Source organism: Callithrix jacchus, chromosome 2 (genome assembly GCF_049354715.1).
Source record: "Callithrix jacchus isolate 240 chromosome 2, calJac240_pri, whole genome shotgun sequence".
Lineage (NCBI taxonomy): Eukaryota > Metazoa > Chordata > Mammalia > Primates > Cebidae > Callithrix > Callithrix jacchus.
Window position 1 is genome coordinate 130824778 of NC_133503.1, and position 20575 is coordinate 130845352.

General features: G+C 43.8%; 1 protein-coding gene across 14 annotated transcripts in view; it reads left to right on the forward strand.

The window, feature by feature from the left end:
* The window catches only part of SERINC5 (serine incorporator 5), a 132727-nt gene that overhangs the window by 104373 nt on the left and 7779 nt on the right, over window positions 1–20575 (forward strand). For 6 of the 14 annotated variants that reach the window (XM_054252148.2, XM_078365279.1, XM_008991895.5 and 3 more), the window contains 4 exons: window positions 7398–7524; window positions 16014–16080; window positions 19078–19117; window positions 20408–20552. In XM_054252148.2, coding sequence (XP_054108123.1) covers window positions 7398–7524; window positions 16014–16080; window positions 19078–19117; window positions 20408–20552 — 379 coding nt within the window. The remainder of the gene's footprint in view (window positions 1–7397; window positions 7525–16013; window positions 16081–19077; window positions 19118–20407; window positions 20553–20575) is intronic. The other 8 variants (XM_078365281.1, XM_078365280.1, XM_078365278.1 and 5 more) reach the window with 3 other exon arrangements.

Below are 20575 nucleotides of genomic sequence, written 5' to 3' on the forward strand. Positions count from 1 at the left end.
GATTACAGGCTTGAGCCACCATGCCCGGCCAAATTTAGTCTCTTTAAGGCCTTCTTTTATGTATTAATTTCTGGTTTTAACTTAATGGGAATTTTATTTACAACATTTTTAAATGGCAGATCTCCCTTAAAAACAGAAAAAAAGGCTGAGCATGGTGCTCATGCCTGTAATCTAGGCACCTTGGGAGGCTGAGGCAGGAAGATTGCTTCAGGCCAGGAGCTGAGACCAGCCTTGGCAACATAGCATTTCTACCCCCCCCCAAAAAAAAAAGTTATTTTAAATTTCAAATACTGTTTTTAAAAATTAGCCCAAGAATAAAGATTTGTGAAACCACAGCATACACAGGGAAGTTTATAGCATTAAGTGCCTACATCAGAAAAGCAGAAAAATCAAAAATTAACAATGTAACGTTGTACCTGGAACTAGAAAATCAAGAAGAAACCAAACCCAAACCAAAAAATTGTCTCGTTTGTTGATGATATGATTCTATAGGTAGCAGAACAAAAGAAATAACAAAGATTGGCCAGGCACGTTGGCTCACACCTGTAATCCCAGCACTTTGGGAGGCCGAGGCAGGTAGATCATGAGGTCAGGAGATCAACCATCCTGGCCAACATGGTGAAATCCTGTCTCTACCAAAAATACAAAACTTAGCTGGGCATGGTAGCACACGCCTGTAATCCCTACTCAGCTACTCAGGAGGCTGAGGCAGGACAATCGCTTGAACCGGGGAGTTGGAGGTTACAGTGAGCCAAGATCACGCCACTGCACTCCTGCCTGGCAACAGAGCAAGACTCTGTCTCAAAAAAAAAAAAAAAAAAAAATTACAAAGATCAGGGCTGTGTGAGGTGGCTCATGCCTGTAATCCCAGCACTTTGGGAGGCTAAGGCAGGCAGATCTCTGGAGCCCAGGAGTTTGAGACCAGCCTGGGCAACAGGACAAACCCTTGTCTCTACAAAAAATACAAAAAATTAGCCAGGCATGGTGGCGCATGTCTGTAGTCTCAACTACTCTGAAAGCTGAGGTGGGAGGATCACTGAAGCCCCAGAGGTTGAGGCTGCAGTGAGGTATAAGCTCTGATTGCACCACTGTACTCTACCCAGGGCAACAGAGGGGGACTTTGTCTCAAAAAAAAAAAAAAGCCATCAGAAACTAAATTAAATGAAGACTGCTTTTCCCCCCAAACCACCCCCGCCTGTGAGAAAAATACAGAGGATCAACAAAACAAAACAAAAGTTGGTTTGTTGAAAAGATAAACAAAAGTGATAAGGTCCTAGGCTAACCAAGAAGAGAGAAGACCAAATCAACAAAATGAGAAATGAAAAAGGAAAAAAATCACAATAATGCCACAAAAGCACAAAAGATCATTACAGACTATTATGAACAACCGTTTACTTACAAACTAGAAAACCTAGAGGAAGTGGATACATTTCTGGAAAGCAAGAAGGAATAGAAATCCTAAACAGGCCAGTACTGAGTAGTGATATCGAATCAGTGATTTAAAAAACTCTTCCAGTAAGAAAAAGCCCAGGACTGGAGTCATATGTTTAGAGTCATAGCCAAATCCTACCAAACATATAAGAGAGAACGGATACCAGTCCTCCTGAAATTGTGCCAAAAAATGGAAGAGGAGAGAATTTCCCTGACTCATTATACAAGGCCAGTATCACCTTGAATAAGAAAAAAGAAAATTACAGACCAATACCCCTGATGAACATAGACGGAAAAATCTTCAAAAAATACTAGCAAACAGAATGTAGTAGTACATCGAAAGATAATACAATAAATGATACATTATATGTTACATATTACATAAACAGAATTAAGGATAGACACCATATGCTCATTTCAATAGATGCAGAAAAAGCATTTGTTAAAACTCTGCATCTCTTCATGGTAAAAAAAAAAACAACTCAATAAACTAGGAATATAACTTAAAATAGTAAATAGAAAGAATACAGCTTAAAATAATAAAGGTCATATATGACAGACCCACAGCCAACATCATACTGAGTGGGGGAAAATGGGAAACATTCCTTCTGAGAACTGGGCCAAGGCAAGGGTGCCTGCTTTCACCACGCCTAGTCACCATAGTACTAGACTGTCCCAGTTGGGGCAGTCAGGTGAGAGGAAGAAATAAAAGGCATCCCAATTGGAAAAGTGGAAGTCAAATTGTCTTGTTTGTTGATGATTTGATTCTATAGCTAGAAAACCCGAAAGGCTCCACCAAAACATGCTTAGATTGAATAATGAATTCAGTAATAATACAGTATACAAAATCAACATACAAAAATTAGTAGTGTTTTGGCTGAGTGCATTGGCTCACGCCTATAATCCCAGCACTTTGGGAGGGCAAGATGAGTGGATCATTTAAGATCAGGAGTTCAAGATCAGCTTGGCCAACATGGTGAGACCTCATCTCTATCAAAATTACAAAAATTAGCCGGGTATGGTGGTGCCCATGTCTGCAATCCCAACTACTTGGGAGGCTGAAACAGGAGAATCACTTGAACCCAGGAGGCGGAGGTTGCAGTGAGCTGAGATCCTGCCACTGTACCAAGCCTGGGTGACAGCAAGGCTCTTCCTCAGGAAAAAAAAAAAAAAATTAGTAGTGTTTCTATACACTAGTAATCATCTAGCAGAGAACCAAATCAAGAAGACAGTCCCATTTACAGGAGCTACAAAAAGTAAAATAACTAGGAATAAATTTAACGAAGGAGGTGAAAGATCTTTACAATGAAAACTACAAAACACTGATGAAAAAATGAAAGGGAGGGGTCATGTGTAGTGGCACATGCCTGTGGTCCTAGTACTTTGGGAGGCCAAGGTGGGAGGATGGCTTGAGGCCAGGAATTTGAGACCAGCCTGAGCAACATAGCAAAACTCCGTCTCTACAAAAAATTTACAAATTAGCTGGGTGTGATGGCATGCACCTGTAGTTCTAGCTATTTATGGGGTTGAGGTGGAAGGATCACCTGAGCCCAGGAGTTTGAGGTTACAGTAAGCTATGATCAGGCCACTGTACTCCAGACTGGGTGAAAGAGCAAGACCATGTCTCATAAACAAAGAGGGGAAGGGGATGCAAGCAAATGGAAAGACGTCCAATACTCATGGATCACAATAATCGATATTATTAAAATGACCATATTGCCTAAAGCAGTCTTACAGATTCAGTGCTATCTCTATCAAAATACCAATGATATTTTTCACAGAAAAAGAATAAACAATTCTAAAATATGTATGGAGACAACAGAGCCAGAATAGCTAAAGCAATTCTAAGCAAAAAGAGCAAAGCTTGGAGGAATCTCACTTCAAAACTGGAGGAATTCTGACTTCAAATTATGCTACAAAGTACAGTAAGCAAAACAGCATGGTATTTGTATAAGAACAGATCCATGGAACAGAATAGAGAACCCAAAAGTAAAACCACATATCTATAGCCATCTGTTCATTGCCAAAAATATAACAGGAAAGGATATCCTCTTCAATAAGTGGTCCTGAAAAATCTGGATTTCTATATGCTAAAGAATAAAACTGAACCCCTATTAAACCCATGTCTCTCATCACATACAAAAATCAACACAAGGTAGGTTAAAGACTTACATGTAAGGCCTACAACTATAAAAATACTAAAAGAAAACCTAGGAAAACCCTTCTGGGCATTGCTCTAGGCAAAGAATACATGACTGAAACCTCAAAAGCACAGACAATAAAACCAAAACCAGACTAATGGAACTGTGTTAATCTAAGCAGCTTCTGCACAGCAAAAGAAATAATCAACAGAGTGAGGAGACAACCTGCAGAATCAGAGAAAATACTTGCAAACAGTGTCTGCTAGGGGAGCAATATGCAGAATTTACAAGAAGCTCAATTCAACAACAAAAAATTAGCAAATAATCCCATTTAAAAGGGGTCAATCTGGGTGTGGCAATTCCTTAAGGATCTAGAAATAGAAATTGCATTTGACCCAGTAATCCCATTACTGGTTATATACCCAAAGGACTATAAATTGTTCTATTATAGAGATACATGCACACATATATTCATTGTGGCACCATTTACAATAGCAAAGACCTGGAACCAACCCAAATGCCCATCAGTGGTAGACTGGACAAAGAAAATGTGCCACATACACACCATGGAATACTGTGCAGCCATAAAAAACGATGAATTCGTGTACGTTGTAGGGACATGGATGAATGTGGAAACCATGATTCTCAGCAAACTGACATAAGAACAGAAAACCAAACACCGCATGTTCTCACTCATAGGTGGGTGTTGAACAATGAGAACACATGGACACAGGGAGGGGAACATCACACACTGGGGTCTATTGTGGGGTGGGGGGCTAGTGGAGGGACAGCAGTGGGTGGGGAGGGATAACGGGAGAAATGCCAGGTATAGATGCTGGGGGGATGGAGGCAGCAAACCACCTTGCCATGTATGTACCTATGCAACATTCCTGCATATGTACCCTAGAACCTAAAGTACAGTTTTTAAAAAGTGGTCAAAGGACATGAATAGTCGTTTTTTTCCTAAAGAAGACATACAAATGGCCAACAGGCATATGAAAAAAAATCCCCAACATTGCTAATCATCAGAGAAATGCAAATTAAAACCACAACAAACACCATTTCACACCAGTCAGAATGGCTATTATTAAAGAGACAAAAAGTAGCAGATGTTGGTAAGGATGTGGAGAAACAGGAACACTTATACTGTTGATGGGAATGTAAATTAGCATAGCTTCCATGGGAAACTGGAGATTTCTCAGAGAACTAAAAATGGAGCTACCATTTGATCCAGCAGTCCCACTACTGGGTACCTATGAAAAGGAAAATAAATCATTATATCAAAAAGATACCTGCACCTCTGTGTTTATTACAGCACTGTTCACAATAGCAAAGATAGGGAATCACCCTAAGTGTCCATCAGTAGATGATTAGATAAAGAAAATGTCATACACACACACGCACATGAATACTATTCAGCCATAACAAAAAATGAAATCCTGTCTTGTAGCAACATGGATGGAACTGGAGGCCATTATCTTAAGTGAAACAAGCAGACACAGAAAGACAAATACTTGTATGTTCTCACTTTTAAATGGGAGCTGAATAATGTGTACACATGGATATGAATATGGAATGATAGACAGTGTAGACCAAACATGGGAAGGAGGGAGGGGATGGATGGTGAGAAATTACTTAATGGGTACAATATGCGTTATTTGGGTGATAGATACACTAAAAGCCAAGACTTCACCACTGTATAATCTAGCCATGTAAAAAAGTTACCCCACAAATTTATACAAATAATAAACGATTCCTTAAAGCACAGCGTACACGGTTATGTTTACTGTTTCAAGTACAAATATCAGTCATAATTTTAGTCTAACTTAAAACACTTAAAATATGCACGTTTCTAAGTGGTTTCTCGAGTATTATTTTAAGTTACTTGCTTTGGTGGCAAAGTTGGCAGTCAGACCTAGGTTGGGTATTCCAAGTGGAAGACTTCACGTTAGGTAAAAGGCAAATTACCACTGGTGGTTAACATTATAGGAATCTTTGTTAGGTAGTGTTTGGAATAACTCAGTTTTTCCTCACACACTACGACACTCAACACAGACGGTTTCTGTGACCCTAAAATATGTGGAGATTTCTCCCCACCAGCAAGTAGGCAGTAAGTTCCTCAGTGGACATCAGTTGGGTATCCTCTAGTCCAGTTCGGATGCTGTACCTGGAGGTGAGGTCAGATCCCACAGGTTGAAGGCTCAGTTCCACAGAACAGCCCTACCATTCCCACTAGTCACAAGTCCGGCCCTCCAGAACTTCTGACCAACAGGCTTCAAGTTGGGGCTCCCACAGTTACCCCTTCCTTGGGGTGATTTAATTTCATGGAGTGGCTCACAGAACTCAGGAAATACTTTACCGATTTATTACAAAGGATATTTTAAAGAATAAAAATAAACAGGCAGGTGAAAAGATATATAAGGCAAGGTCTGGAAGGGTCCCCAGCTTCTGTCTCCATGGAGTTAGGGTGGCTGGCTTCCTATCATGTGGATGAGGTTCTTGTTCACCTTCCTGTAAGTGTCTAGCCCTCAGGAAGCTCTCTGAACCATTTCCTTTTGGGCCTTTTATGGAGACTTCATTACATAGGCATGATTGATTAAATGATTAAACCACTGGCCCTCGGTGATCAACTACCATTCCTCCCATTCCTGGAGTTTGGAGAGTGGGTCTGAAAGTCCCAACCCTCTAATCCTACCTTGGTCTTTCTGGTGACCAGCCCCCATCCAGAAGCTCCCTAGGAGCTGCCAGCCGTTAGTCAATCATTAACATACAAAAAGACACCACTTTGGAGATTTCAAGGATTTAGGAGTTGTATGCAAGTAAATGCAGATGAAGACCAAATATATATTTTATAATCCCACCTCTCACTTTTAAAAAAAGATCCAGAGTCATACACAGAAAGATAACATGATTATCATATCACTTAGAGCAAAATAACTTCTCAACTGGGTTAGGAGCTATTGTTGGCTGTTGATTAGCCTCAGCACTGCTTGGTATCTGCACCCTACCTCTCTTTAGGGGCTGCTGCCCCCTCAACTGAAAAATGCACCTGACTTGTCTTCTTACTATTGTAACTGAGTGAGCACGAAATCACTACTGAGACAGAGACTTGGCCAAATTACACGGTCTTAATTGCTCACGGCCATGGAGGACTCTCGTCTCTCTAACCTGTGGCCCCAAAAGGAGGGTGTCAAGACCTTTTATGCCCGTAAACCACCTCCTGGGTGGGGGTGGGGGCGAGGGGCTTTGCACATTCCGAGGGCCAGGGGACTTTGGACATTCCGATTGTTGCTTAAGTGATTCACAGAAGTCAAGATAAGCGTTAGTTTGCACATTGTCTGAGTAGGATGGAAATTACAGACCTTATTTACTTACTACAAGTCTTAAAATGGTGCAGGGGCCAAAATGGCATTGGTTTGGACTGCTTGCCTGTCACATTAGGGTTATAGAGAGCAGTTTCAACGGAAAGCCGAGGTATGGTTGAGGTATGGGGTTTATGGGGCGATTACCATGTCACATTACTATTGTTTGAATAGTACTGAAAAGGAGCAAGACCTTGGGCCCTGGATATGTTTGAGCCCCATGGCACTGAGCTGGAGTCTGAGAGTCTTGTTCCAAGTGTGTGCTGTTGTGGGAGAATGGTTCTTTGAAATAGCAGAAAGCCAGTCTGCATGGAAACAGCCTGTAGAGTAGTTTCCAGTGATATGTATTCACTGTTCTAAGGAGGTACACCACAGCTCTCTGAATTTTCCCAAAATGAGTGCTTCTGCGAGTTACAAATGGGTTTTTCATTTGACTGTGATGACCATGTTTTTTCTTTACAAGTTCTAGATGAGCATGGGAAAAATATTACCATCTGTGTGCCTAACTTTGGTCAAGACCTGTACAAAGATGAAAACTTGGTGACTATACTGGGGACCGGCCTCTTAATCGGATGTATCTTGTATTCATGGTAAGTCTTGGGAGTTACTCAAGGCCATTTTTATAGACTTTGAAATTCCAGGAAAAGAATCAAAATAACTTTCAGTACCTGTGAGGTGGAAAAACAAACACCATTTGAGGAAAGGGGAAACCAGCCACAAGTGAAAAGGTGAAGAGCATGAACTCTAAATATTTGAACTTCGTTTACCTTACTTGTTTTTGTTTGGGATAACGAAGGCAAATATATGGTATGTCGCAGCACCATTGCCTAAGATGCTTCAATAGTAGTTTGCTACACCCTTACTGGAGGGCAGGGGAGCACACAGTGAGGAAGAGATAGAATGTGCCAGGATGTCCTGGCAGCTAGCTTGCCTGCCTGCCTCCCTCCCTCCCTCTTGCCCAGGCTGGAGTGGCCTGATCTTGGCTCACTGCAACCTCTGCCTCCTGGGTTCAAGCGATTCTTTTGCCTCAGCCTCCCAAGTAGTTGGGACTACAGGCACGCATCACTGTGTCTGGCTAATTTTTGTGTTTTTAGTAGAGATGGGGTTTCACCATATTGGCCAAGCTGGTCTTGAACTCCTGACCTTGTGATCAGCCCGCTTTGGCCTCCCAAAGTGCTGGGATTACAGGCATGAGCCACTGTGCCTGGCCCTGTTTTAAGATGCAGTTTCACTCTTGTTGACCAGGCTGGAGTGCAATGGTGAGAGCTCTGCCTGCCTCAACCTCCGCCTCCTGGGTTCAAGCGATTCTCTTGCCTCAGCCTCCTGAGTACCTGGGATTACAGGCATGCACCACCATGCCAGGCTTATTTTGTATTTTTGGTAGAGACAACGTTTCTCCATGTTGGTCAGGCTGGTCTCAAACTCCCAACCTCAGGTAATCTGCCCACCTTGGCCTCCCAAAGTGCTGGGATTATAGGTGTGAGCCACCGCGCCCGGCCTATCCTGGCAGCTTTCTCATCCAAAGGAAATAGTTTGTTCTGCTGTTGATGGAGAGTACTAAGTGCTGCATGCATGGTCTTTGTGTGCAGACAAGGAATGGTCCTTCTTCTTCTCTGCTAAAGCCCGCAATGCTGTTGTTCAGTAGGCAAGGCAGCTTCTCCGAAAGTAGGTTGATATGTGAGTGGACTGTGTTTCAGACGATTGTGGTGGGGGTTATTCCCACCATAAAAAGGTTTAAAAATGGCTATAGGGAGAACAGTCAAGGACAGGAATGATTAGTCTGGGTATATATTTCACTGATAACTAAGTTTCCCTTTGACAGTAACTTTTTCACATTTAGCCTTTACTTCGGTGTTTACGTTTTGTTCATGTTTCAGTATAAAATTTCAATTTAGTTGAATTCAGTCATAGGCACATTGTAACCTTCCTCTTTGCTTAAACTAAACACTCCTGGTGGTGATAGCTTGTATAAATACAATGTCTTTGTGAGCATGTTGACATTTTCTCTTACCTCATTTAATAGTTTCTACTATTAGAAAGGGACCAACAGGGACACAGACCTTTTAGAGTTTGTTTGCCCAGGGTCATGTATCAAGCCATAACATATTTGTTGTTTTGCAGGTGGGTGTTAAGTTGATGGTTACATACATTCATTCTCGGTCTGTGTGTCACATGCTGACAGGCTCCCTGTTGCAGAATGAACTGTAGTGACTTCTTTCTGGCCTTTAGATTTTATTCCATAAGTTGTTCACTGAGTAGCTACCATATAGGAAGCAGGCTGGGTGGTACAGTGGCTCACACCTGTAATCCCAGCACTTTGGGAGGCTGAGGCAGGAGGATCACTTAAGCCCAGGAGTTTGAGACCAGCCTGGACAACATAGTGAGACCCTGTCTCTACCAAAAAAAATTGGCATGGTAGCGTGTGTCTGTGGTCCCAGCTACTTGAGAGGCTGAGATGGGAGGATCGCTTGAACCCAGGTGTCTTAAGGCTGCAGTGAGCTGGGGATAGCTCCACTCTAGCCTAAGCAACAGAGTGAGACCCTGTCTCTTAAAAAGAAAAAAAATAAAAAATAAAAAAGATATTTGACAGGATAAAATCATGTTTTTATGGGCTACTGGGTACCTAATAGTATATGGGAAAAAAAATTGCCCTTGGCTGGGCACGGTGGCTCATGCCTGTAATTCCAGCACTTTGGGAGGCCGAGGTGGGCAGATCGCCTGCCTGAGGTCAGGAGTTCAAGGCCAGCCTGGCCAACCTGGTGAAACCCCGTCTCTACCAAAAATACAAAAATTAGCTGGATATACCACTGTGGTGGTATACCCCTGTAATCCCAGCTACTTGGGAGACTGAGGCTAGAGAATTGCTTGAACTCAGGAGGTAGAGGTTATAGTGAGCTGAGATCATGGCATTGCACTCCAGCCTGGGCAACAAGAGTAAAACTCTATCTCAAAAAAAAAAAAAAAAAAAAAAATTTCCTTTAGATAAAGTAGAGTTTGGATTTGCCATAAACCCTTCAATGGAAAAGGTGGCAAAAGTTCTTAGCTTTCTATATAGGGTTACCACACATAGGATATCTCACAACACAGAATTTTCCCCCGTCATATTTTCTCAGGATTTCTAAGGTGTAAAGAATTACTTCTTAGTTACCCCTGAGTCAGCCCTTAGAGATGATAAATAAATGTTGTCTCTGATAGGATTGAGGCACCATAGTGGAGATTGGCAAGGGCTAGTCTGGTATTCCAATAGATGTCTATTTTCAAAGTTGATAGCTACTTAAAAAAAAAAATCTGTCTAATGCCAGCAACAAACTATTATTGAATGTTTGTAGTTAAATCACAAAACTGCAGTGCCTGGTGGGATGAGAGCATGTAAAACAGCAGCCCCTACAAAGCAGATATTAGGATGAACAGTCTGCTCTGTGGGGTACTTCTGTAATCAGTAGGCAAGAGAGCACACTCTGAGCTGGGCAGTTCATGCCTCCTAGGAGTAAACGCCCCCAGGGTCTGTGTGATTGATATTTGTTGTAGTTATCTGCTATAGCTCCTGCAGGGGTCAGCTTTAAAAACACTGAATTCAGGCTTAGTAGGGCCTGGGAATAAAAGGAATGCTGTATGGGTGGGAGTCACCTTAACTAGGTTTTTTTCAGATCTGGCTTCTGAAGAGTTTGTTTTCCTACCTGACTCAGAGGAATGAAAGGCTGGAGGATGTTACAAAAAGGCCACATCGTCTGGGTGGGAACTGTCATTTGAGCATAATTGCAGGAATATCTAGGATTCTTGATAGAAATTGTAGGAAGCCAGAGACTCTAGATAGTTTGTAGGTTAAAAGGAGAAGGCTGGCAAGGTCACCTGGGGTCCACTCTTCTGTAAAGTTGTAGAAGACTGGAAAGCTCCCCAGCTCCTCTCTTTCCTTCCCCTCCAGAGTCCCCCAGTTCCACCCCCAAACACTTGGTTCTTTTGAGGTATCTGTCCTGACTCTTGCAGCCGGGGGACTCACTAGGAGTATGTTTTAATGTTTCAGTCCCAGCTCAGAAGAAGGGCTCAACCCAAACCTACTCCCTGCCTTTCTGCCTGGGGCCGCCTTTTCTCCGGAGCCTTCTTCCATTGCACCCAGGAATTATGACTGTGAAAGAGCATCAGCTTGGACCCCATGGAAGCCCCATCACCTTGGTCCACTTGTGAGAGTTCCCTGATGGCTCTTTTTATTTTTTTTAATTAAAAAAAATTTTTTTAAAGGCAAGCTCCCACTGTATTACCCAGGCTGGGTAAACCCCTGTGCTCAAGGAATCCCTGTGCTTCAGCCTCCCAAATAGCTGGGACTACAGGCACAACCATGGCGCCTGGCTTCCTGATGGCTCTTTCTATACACCCACCCCTCTACACCCCTTTAGTCTGGAACTTTGCTGTGACAAGCCCTGACCTCCAGAAACTATTTCTAATTTCCCCCTTGGTCCCTGGATTTTGACAGAAATTGTTACTCTGTTGCCTTCAGCTGTCAGCCTGGACAGGATCCTGGAGTTAATTAGGTCAGTCTCCTCATTGAGCATGTAAGGATGCTTGGAGCCTGTATCTGCAGCGCTCTACTCTCAATTTTGAGCAGCCTTTCCTTGAGGCTGCTTTGCCAGAGTGTTTAGGGAGACTGGTGGATAGTCTCTCTCTGGCTCTTTTTCCTGAGATGGTTTGAAGCAGTGTCCCCTGAGGGAGAAGGAGAAGCTGGATGACCTGCCTAATTATATTACTACAAGGCATTTGCACTATAAAGTTTCCTGGCCATTCCACTTTTATTTGTGTTTAAGAGAAAATATATAGTTCTTAATATTAAACCATCTTTGAGAATATCTTTTTAAATGTAAAATTGGAAAAAGTAAGAATCTTTATTCAACGTCAAACAACTTCCTAGTCTGAAGTGGGGAAGTTTGCAGATACAGGTTGGTGTGATAGCATTGGCAAGGGGATTGGTTTACATTAAGAAAAGTTGGGAAGTCAAGGAAGGGTATGTATACTTTTGTATGTTCTGGGCCTGCTACTTTAAGGGTAGGGGGCAGGAAGGAGGAGGAGATTTGTCTTTTCATTTTGAGAATTCTGTTCCAGCCGGACTCGACAGCTAGAAATCTTCAAGTTAGAAATCTTCCACCTCATGCCCCAGGTTCACAGAGAGCTTGGGTCTCTTTTGGGTTCTACAGCACAGGGGAGCATGACTGATCTTCATCAGCACACAAAGGCTGGGAATAGGTGGGATCCGTCAAGGGCCTGCCCTGTACATTTGTTAGGGAACAGAATGTGTGATCTCCAGGAACATTTGGATGTATTATTTAGATATTTTCTGTGGTCTAGTGGACTTTAGCCAGCTTCAAAAGCATCTGCAGTGCCAGTGTTGAGGGGCCCCTTCATTGTGCATTCTTCTGCCAGTGTGGAAGGGGTTCTGGCCACTGTAGTGGTTCTGCAGGGAAACAGAGAATGGCTTTTTTTTTTGGCTGTCACCATGACTGCAGAGCACCGCTGGCATTTTGGGGTGGGGTGGGACAGCACCGGGCAGAGACAGTAAACACACTGTGGTGCGTTAGACATTCTCCGTACAATAAAGCATTGTGTCAGCCCAGTGCTGGCAGTCTCCCTCTATCCCCACGGGAAAAACTGGGTTAAAGTCACACCTATCTTTTTTTTTTTTTTTTTTGAGACAGAGTTTCGCTCTCGTTACCCAGGCTGGAGTGCAATGGCGCAATCTCGGCTCACCGCAACCTCCGCCTCCTGGGTTCAGGCAATTCTCCTGCCTCAGCCTCCCGAGTAGCTGGGATTACAAGTCACACCTATCTTAACGCAGAAAGAGGAGCGGTTTATAGGGAACCCCAGGGATTGTTTTATAGCAATTTGTGCTATGCTCACCAAACAGTGGTCTTTTTAATAGCCTGAATGCAGACAAAATTTAATAGCCCAATGTTAGACAACATTTCCTGGGCTTTAAGAGCTTATAAAAACAACCATTCTTGATAATTCCAAGAAGAGTGTTTTATGGGGAAAGGCTACAGCTGAATAAAGATCTTTTTTTTTTTTTTGAGAAACTGAGTCTTGCTCTGTTACCCAGGCTGGACACTACAGCCTCCGCCTCCCGGGTTCAAGCGATTCTCCTGTCTCAGCCTCCCGAGTAGCTGGGATGACAGGCGCCCCCCACCATGCTCAGCTAATTTTTGTGTTTTTAGTAGAGATGGGGTTTCACCATGTTGGCCAGGCTGGCCTCAAACTCCTCAGGTGATCTGCCTGCCTCCCAAAGTGCTGGGATTACAGACATGAGCCACTATGCCCAGCAACTGAGTAAAGATCTTAATGTAGGATAACATCTACTTGTAGAAGTCACATGGCGTTAATGATGCTCTGAATGCTGTTAGTTTTAGAAGTTTAAACAAAACCTTCCCCACATTAGGTCTCTCTGACGGTGAAGTGGCAAAGGAGCCCAAATCAAGAGCTTTGTTTTTCCGGAAATTATGTTAATCCAAAGTATTTAAAGTGGAATATTTACTCTGAGTCTTTTTTTTTCTTTTGAGACAAGAGTCTCGCTTTCTTGCCTAGGCTGGAGTGCAGTAGCGTGATCTCAGCTCACTGCAATCTCTGCTTCCCAGGTGTCAAGTGATTTTCCTGCCTCAGCCGCCTGAGTAGCTGGGATTACAGGTGCCTGCCACCATGCCCAGCTAATTTTTATGTTTTTACTGGAGACGAGGTTTCGCCATATTGGCCAGGCTGGTCTGGAACTCCTGACCTCAAGGGATCCACCCGCCTCGGCCTCCCAAAGTGCTGGGATTACAGGTGTGAACCACTGCACCTGGCCTATTGTGAGTCTCTTAAATAATGAATGTTACTTTTCAAATGAAAATTGTAGATACTGATCTCTTCTTAAAATTAAAAACTTGTATTTTCCCCTGTGGAAATGATACACTGTACTAAATCAAAACTTGCATGCACAGAATAAGTGCCACTCTTTTTTTTTTTTGAGACAGGAGGGTCTCTGTCACCCAGGCTGAAGTGCAGTGGTATGTGATTATGTTCACTGCAACCTCCCAGGCTCAGCCAATTCTCCTACTTCAGCCTCCCAAGTAGCTGGGACTACAGGCATGTGCTGCTACACCTGGCTAGTTTTTATATTTTTTGTAAAGATGGGGTTTTGCAATGTTGCCCAAGCTGGTCTCAAACTCCTGGGCTCAAGCAATCTACCTGCCACAGCCTCCGAAAGTACTGAGATTACAGGTAAGAGCCACCCCACCCAGCTGGGCCACTCTAAAAGGTAGGATCAGGTGTGTGTTCCCTAGGTGCACAGTCACTGGGAGATGTTTCTGTCTCACTCTGACCAGACACACAGTCAGGAGGCAGAGTGGCGTGGGCCTGGATTAGCATCCGTCAGTTCAAAGCAGAAATGAAAGTGATACTGTTGTACTTGAGTGGACCACAAGAGAAGCAGTGAGCTTGGATCTCAGTGGGCCTCTGTGTGAGGAAAGCTTTTTATTGTTTATCTCTGTCTTGCTGATCCCTTCTCTCTGTGGGAAAGAGGATAAGACTGCACAGAGGAGGCAGTGTTGCCCCATGAGGTTCGCTGGACTGAGATGCGTGTTTGTCCCTGCCTGTCCACGAGCAGACCAGCCTCTTGAGCACCAACACACCCTGCCTATGTCTAGGCCAGCTCAGAAGCTACATGCTGGCAGGATTGTTGCCTATGTCACTAAGTCCCCAATGCCAAGAATAGGGCCTGATACATAGTGGGTCTTCAGTAAATATTTGCTAAACGAACCTCTAAAGTTAGCTGGAACCCTAAGTATTGAATACATTTCTATTTGCTTAAAAATGTTCTGTGATGATGGGCGCGGTGGGTCATGCCTATAATCCCAGCGCTTTGGGAGGCCGAGGCGGGTGGATCACGAGGTCAAGAGATCAAGACCATCCTGGTCAACAAGGTGAAAGCCCTGTCTCTACTAAAAATACAAAAATTAGCTGGGCATGATGGTGCACACCTGTAATTTCAGCTACTCGGGAGGCTGAGGCAGGAGAATTGCTTGAACCCAGGAGGCGGAGGTTGCGGTGAGCCGAGATTGTGCCATTGCACTCCAGCCTGGGTAATAAGAGCGAAACTCCGCCTCAAAAAAAAGAAAAAAAAATGTTCTGTGTTTTCAAGGTCAGAGTTCAAGACCAGGCTGGCCAACATGGTGAAACCTTGTTAATACAAAAAATTAGCTGGGTGTGGCGGTGTGCGCTTATAGTCCCAGCTATACTTGGGAGGCTGAGGCAGGAGAATCACTTGAACCTAGGAGGCAGAGATGGTGCCATTGCACACCAGCCTGGGCAACAAGAGCAAAACTCCATCTCAAAAAAAAAATGTTCTGTGTTTTTGTTTAGTAGAGACAAGATCTTGCTATGTTGCCCAGGCTGTTCTCAAACTTCCGGCCTCAAGTGATCCTCCACCCCCTTCCTTGCAAAATATTACAAGCATGAGCCACCACTTCTGGTGTGTGTTTTTATTTTCAGAAAAAATAAATTATTTTACCCCATGCAAGGCAAATTTTCTAACATTTTACCTTTCTAGGTCTGGGGAAAGAGGCAGAATTTTTTATTACACCAACTGCTACTGTGTTAAATTTCCAAACAGCAAGCCTTGTTCTGCCATAGGCCATCACAGTTAATAACTGTGACCTTCCCTTTCATGTCCTCGATTTCTGTTGCTGTCTCTGGGCTTATTGCTTTTGATCCCCTCTAAGCAAGACTCATCAAAGGGAGGGAAAGATAAAGTGAAATTAGAAAATTATTTTAGCATTTGAGGGAGGGGAGTCAAAAAGCAATACTGACAACCAAAATATCTTACTACTACCTACAGACTTCTTTGCGTAAAATGATCTAATGTAATCCATGTAAAATGATATCAACTATAGAATCAGCCAGCCAATTTTGGAATAAGGTGGGATATTAAAATAGATTGCTTTAAGTCACCTGAACGGTAGGTGACAGTGAGGCTCTCATCAGACACGGCCAGCCGGCTTTCCCCTTTATTCCATGTGCTGTAACATGTTAATGCACCTGGCTGACTCTTTTGTTTGTTTCTTAGTTTGACATCAACCACGAGATCGAGTTCCGACGCTCTGCAGGGGCGATATGCAGCTCCTGAGCTGGAAGTAAGTTCATTTCCTTTTCCTGCCCAGCTTCAGCAGAAGATCCATTTCTCAGGAGGGCCTTTTGTGTTTGTGTCTTCAGCAGTCTGCATTCCATGATCCTGTTTTTCTGCTCAGGAAAGAAGATTTTTGTATAAAAAAACCAATGCTTTCCTTTGTATACTATGGAATTAAAATGAATCAGTCCATTCTTGATTTTCTCTAAGAAAGCTGGCCTCTTGTGTGGCATCCTGCAGCCCACCCCCACCCAGAAGCTCGGGGAACCTTATCAGGCTGCTCCCTGCTCTCCCCGCTTGCCTTCATGGAGTGTGGGTGGGTTTTATTTTAACTTCTGATCCATCCATCTGTTTCATACTTGTCTGTGCCCTCCATACACAGCATGGCTGTGAGATTATGTAGTAGCTGTTGGAAGGAAGGAGAGAGGAAATGGAAGGAACCGTATCTGCTCTGCCTGACGCTGTTGAACGTGGTAGATACATTCACTCATTTAACTGAATGTCAGTTTCATCAGGTGGGCATTTTTTCGGGTAGAGTGTCATGAACAATGCATGCATTGGTTGCCTGCACATCCAAAGCCACAAGGTGTTTAGCAGGTGCCTATCAGTTAACAAAATGTCTGTTATTTTCTTAACTATGCAAAAGTCTTCTTGGGGCTCTTAATGAAACATCTACCAACATCAGAAAGGTCTAATCAGATGGAGGTAGCCACAGCAAGACCCAGCTCTGACCCCAGAATAAAAAGAACCAGGGGTTCAAAGGATGGCTGAGACTTATAGCACTTGCTATGTCCTAGGCACCATCACTTAATCCTCATAAAACCCAGTGGCATACTATTACCTCCATTTTATAGAGGGGAAAACCAGAAGAGTTAAGTCATTTAAGCTTCACAGGTTTTGATTAGCCAGAATGTAAACTGTGCACTCTGGCCCCAGAGTCTGTGATCTTGACCCCTGCTGCCCAGGAGCTCAGCTGCTGACCCCTGGTCCTTGCTGCTGACTGCGGGCAGCTGGCATCCAGCCACTGCCTGCATTCTAATAGCTTTCCATGCATGGGAAAAGCCCTTGGGTCTGCCCACATATGGACACTTTACTCTGCAGCTGGCTGTCGGGATGGTCTCTCTTGCACCTGACCTGAAGGATAGTGAGCCATTCTGAAGGGTTGTCAGTCTGCCAGCATCATTCACCAACTCCTTCTATTGCCTAAAGGAGAAACTGTGCTGAGTTTGAATAGTTTACTGCCTATTATACAGAAGAGAATGGTCTGTAGAAGGGGCGTTTGTTCTCACCACTGACTAGGTGACCACCTGCTGAGGTTGTGTGGTTATGGCTTCAATGTCCCTATTGTGTACAGAGTTTAAGCTCAAAGAACAGCAAGTCTCCAAGTTAGGATTTAAGACAGGATGTTTTTCTTCTCAGTCCAAGGAAAAATGTCCTAGTGTTTTCTTGTGAACTGGAGAGCATGCAGGATGGAAGTTGGTTTGCTCTCCTGCATCACATTTCACAGGATACAGCTTTGAAAGTGAGAGTTCGTAGTTTCTTGCGGTAACTTGAGTTTCGAAAGAACTAAGACCTCAGCATACCGTGTCTTGGGCCCACTGAATGATGGTTTTTAGACCATGCCACTTAACCCAAGCTCCTGTTAAGGCTAATGCTTCTGTTAAAGGTTTCCTTGCCAATCAGGGAAACAAGGGCTTGGCCTTGATGTACAAATGGAATGAAAGCTCAAGCGCTCACGTTCTCATCCCTGCTTATCTGTTCTTTATAGTTGAAATATCTTCAACCACAAAGTGCTAAGGGCCCTGCACTTCCTAGGCTGTCTTACTGCTTTGTTTACCAGACTCCTGAAGTCACCTACTTTCTTTTTGCTTTTTCGTTCTTTTTTATTTTTGAGACAGGGTCTCTGTCACCCAGGTTGGAGTGCAGTGGTGGGATCATAACTCACTGTGGCCTCAGTCTCATGGGGTTAGGCAATTTTCCTCCCTCAGCTTTTTGAATAGCTGGGACTACACATGATCTGATTTAAAAATTAATTTTATTGTTTTGAGTAGGTAAGAAATAATTATAAAAAAATTTGCAAGTAACCAAAGGTGCTGCAAAGGGAAGCATTCCCTGCATCCCTGTCCATGGCCCATGCAGCAGCTTGATTTGGATAGGAAACATGGGTAGGCTGCTTCTAAATTCCTTCAGTTTACTATTTCAGGTTCTACCAGTGTCACCAAGCTCCTAGACACCACGTGTCACCTCCTGTGAATCATGGAACTTGGAGTCCCCATCCGATACTCGTCTGTCCCAGCTCTGTCACTAAGCTCTGTCACCAAAGTCACTAAGTTTGGTGACTTTGGGCAGTTAACCTGCCTGACCTGAGTTTCCTCAGCTGTAAACAGGATAATAATAATCCCAACACAAAGGTCAAAGAGGATTTAATGAAATAACATTGAAAGCAAAGCACTAGAGGGGAGCACGAGGAGAGTGGGGCTCTTGTCACGTTCATTGTGTTTCACGTTGAATTCTCCAGAAGGAAAGGCTGAAGCAGTTTGTTGCATGGGGTATTTATTAAGGATCAGCACATGTGGAGGGAAAAGGGGAAGGAGGCAAAATTGGGCAGAGGGTGAAGTAAAGGACAGTGCAGCTGGACAGAGCCTCCCTAACCCCAGGGGCCAAAATGACATGGCCTTTACCCCTGCTGTGATCAGCCATTCCATGACGGTTACCCGGAAAGGGTAAAAGAGCTGAGGTCTGGAGGTTCTCTGCCAGCATTCATGATAGCAAGAGCCAGCACCAAGACCCTGGATGGGGACCTCGGTGGCACATCTTCCATGGTGTTTCCTGTCACCAGCACCCAGCACACCTGGGAAAGAACAATCCAAATCTCTTGAAGGGATACATGCGATTCAGGATCAGGGAGGTGGTTCAAATAAGAGCATGTTTGGCCTCTGCTGCCGTACTAAGGTAGACCAGAAATAGAACACAAGCCACCTGACTGTTGCTTTTGCTTTCACAGATAGCTCGCTGTTGTTTTTGCTTCAGTCCTGGTGGAGAGGGTAAGCAGAGCATTTTTATTCTTGGCATCTGTGTGGCATTGCAGACCTATAGCTCTAATTTGTAGTCATTTGGGTTTCAGACACAAGTAACTTGATCAGTAGGGGAAATTTTTATTCTAAAGCTGACTTACTGCTTGTATACTTTTCACATTCTTCCTGAAGGATAGCTGAGTTTTGTGTTGGTATTCTGGTCGGAAGAATCAGTCTACGTTTTGGTTTATATGTAAGTTAAATTATACAGTGAGATTTGGAGAATCAGAAAGCACCTTTTTTTTTTTTTTTTTGAGACGGAATCTTGCTCTGTATCCCAGGCTGGAGTGCGGTGGTGTGATCTTGGCTCACTGCAACCTCTGCCTTCCGGATTCAAGCAATTCTCCTGCCTCAGCCTCTGGAGTAGCTGGGATTACAGGTGTCGGCCACCACACTCACCTAATTTTTTGTATTTTTAGTAGAGATGGGGTTTCACTGTGTTAGCCAGGATGATCTTGATCTCCTGACCTTGTGATCTGCCTGCCTCAGCCTCCCAAAGTGCTGGGAGAAAGCACCTGGCCAGAAAGCACATTATTAAAAAAGGAATGATATGGAAAATACCAAGAGATTCTGACACCTTATTTTGGGGCCATTTCATTTCTTCACCTTACTTTCCTTCTTGGATTGGAGGATTCCAAAGGCTTGAGAACTTAGTTTTGTGCTCTCTCCCTTTCTGCTAAGCTTATAGCAAGTTTTACATCTGTAAGGGCTCTGTTTCTGTTAAAGTATATGTGGCAGGTTGGGCACGGTGGCTCACACCTGTAATCCCAGCACTTTGGGAGGCCGAGGCAGATGGATCACCTGAGGTCAGGAGGTCAAGACCAGCCTGACCAACATGGTGAAACCCTGTCTCTACTAAAAGAAAAACTACAAAATTAGCTAGGCATGGTGGCGGGTGCCTGTAATCCTAGCTACTCAGGAGGCTGAGGCAGGAGAATCGCTTGAACCTGGGAGGCAGAGGTTGCAATGAGCTGAGATTGCACCACTGCACTCCAGTCTGGGCAAAAAGAGCAAAACCCCATCTCAAAAATAAATAAATAAATAAAAATAAATGTGGCATTAGGTAACTCATCCTGTTTCGGAAGTTGCTAGGGTCGGGTGGAGGTTTTGTACTTGGGGCACAGATTGAAGTTGCAGAAGGTACAGATGGCCATCTGGCATATTTTCTACTGACAGCCCTGTGGAATTAGTGAGCATGGCTTTGCTGAATGCTAAACACATGTTCACTCACTGAGCCTGGGCTTCCTCTGTGCTTCACAGACACTGAAGAGCAGCAGCCGGGGAAGAAGGGGCCACGGGTCATTTACGACGAGAAGAAAGGCACCGTCTACATCTACTCCTACTTCCACTTCGTGTTCTTTCTGGCTTCTCTCTATGTGATGATGACCGTCACCAACTGGTTCAAGTGAGTGGCCCATTGGCTTAGGG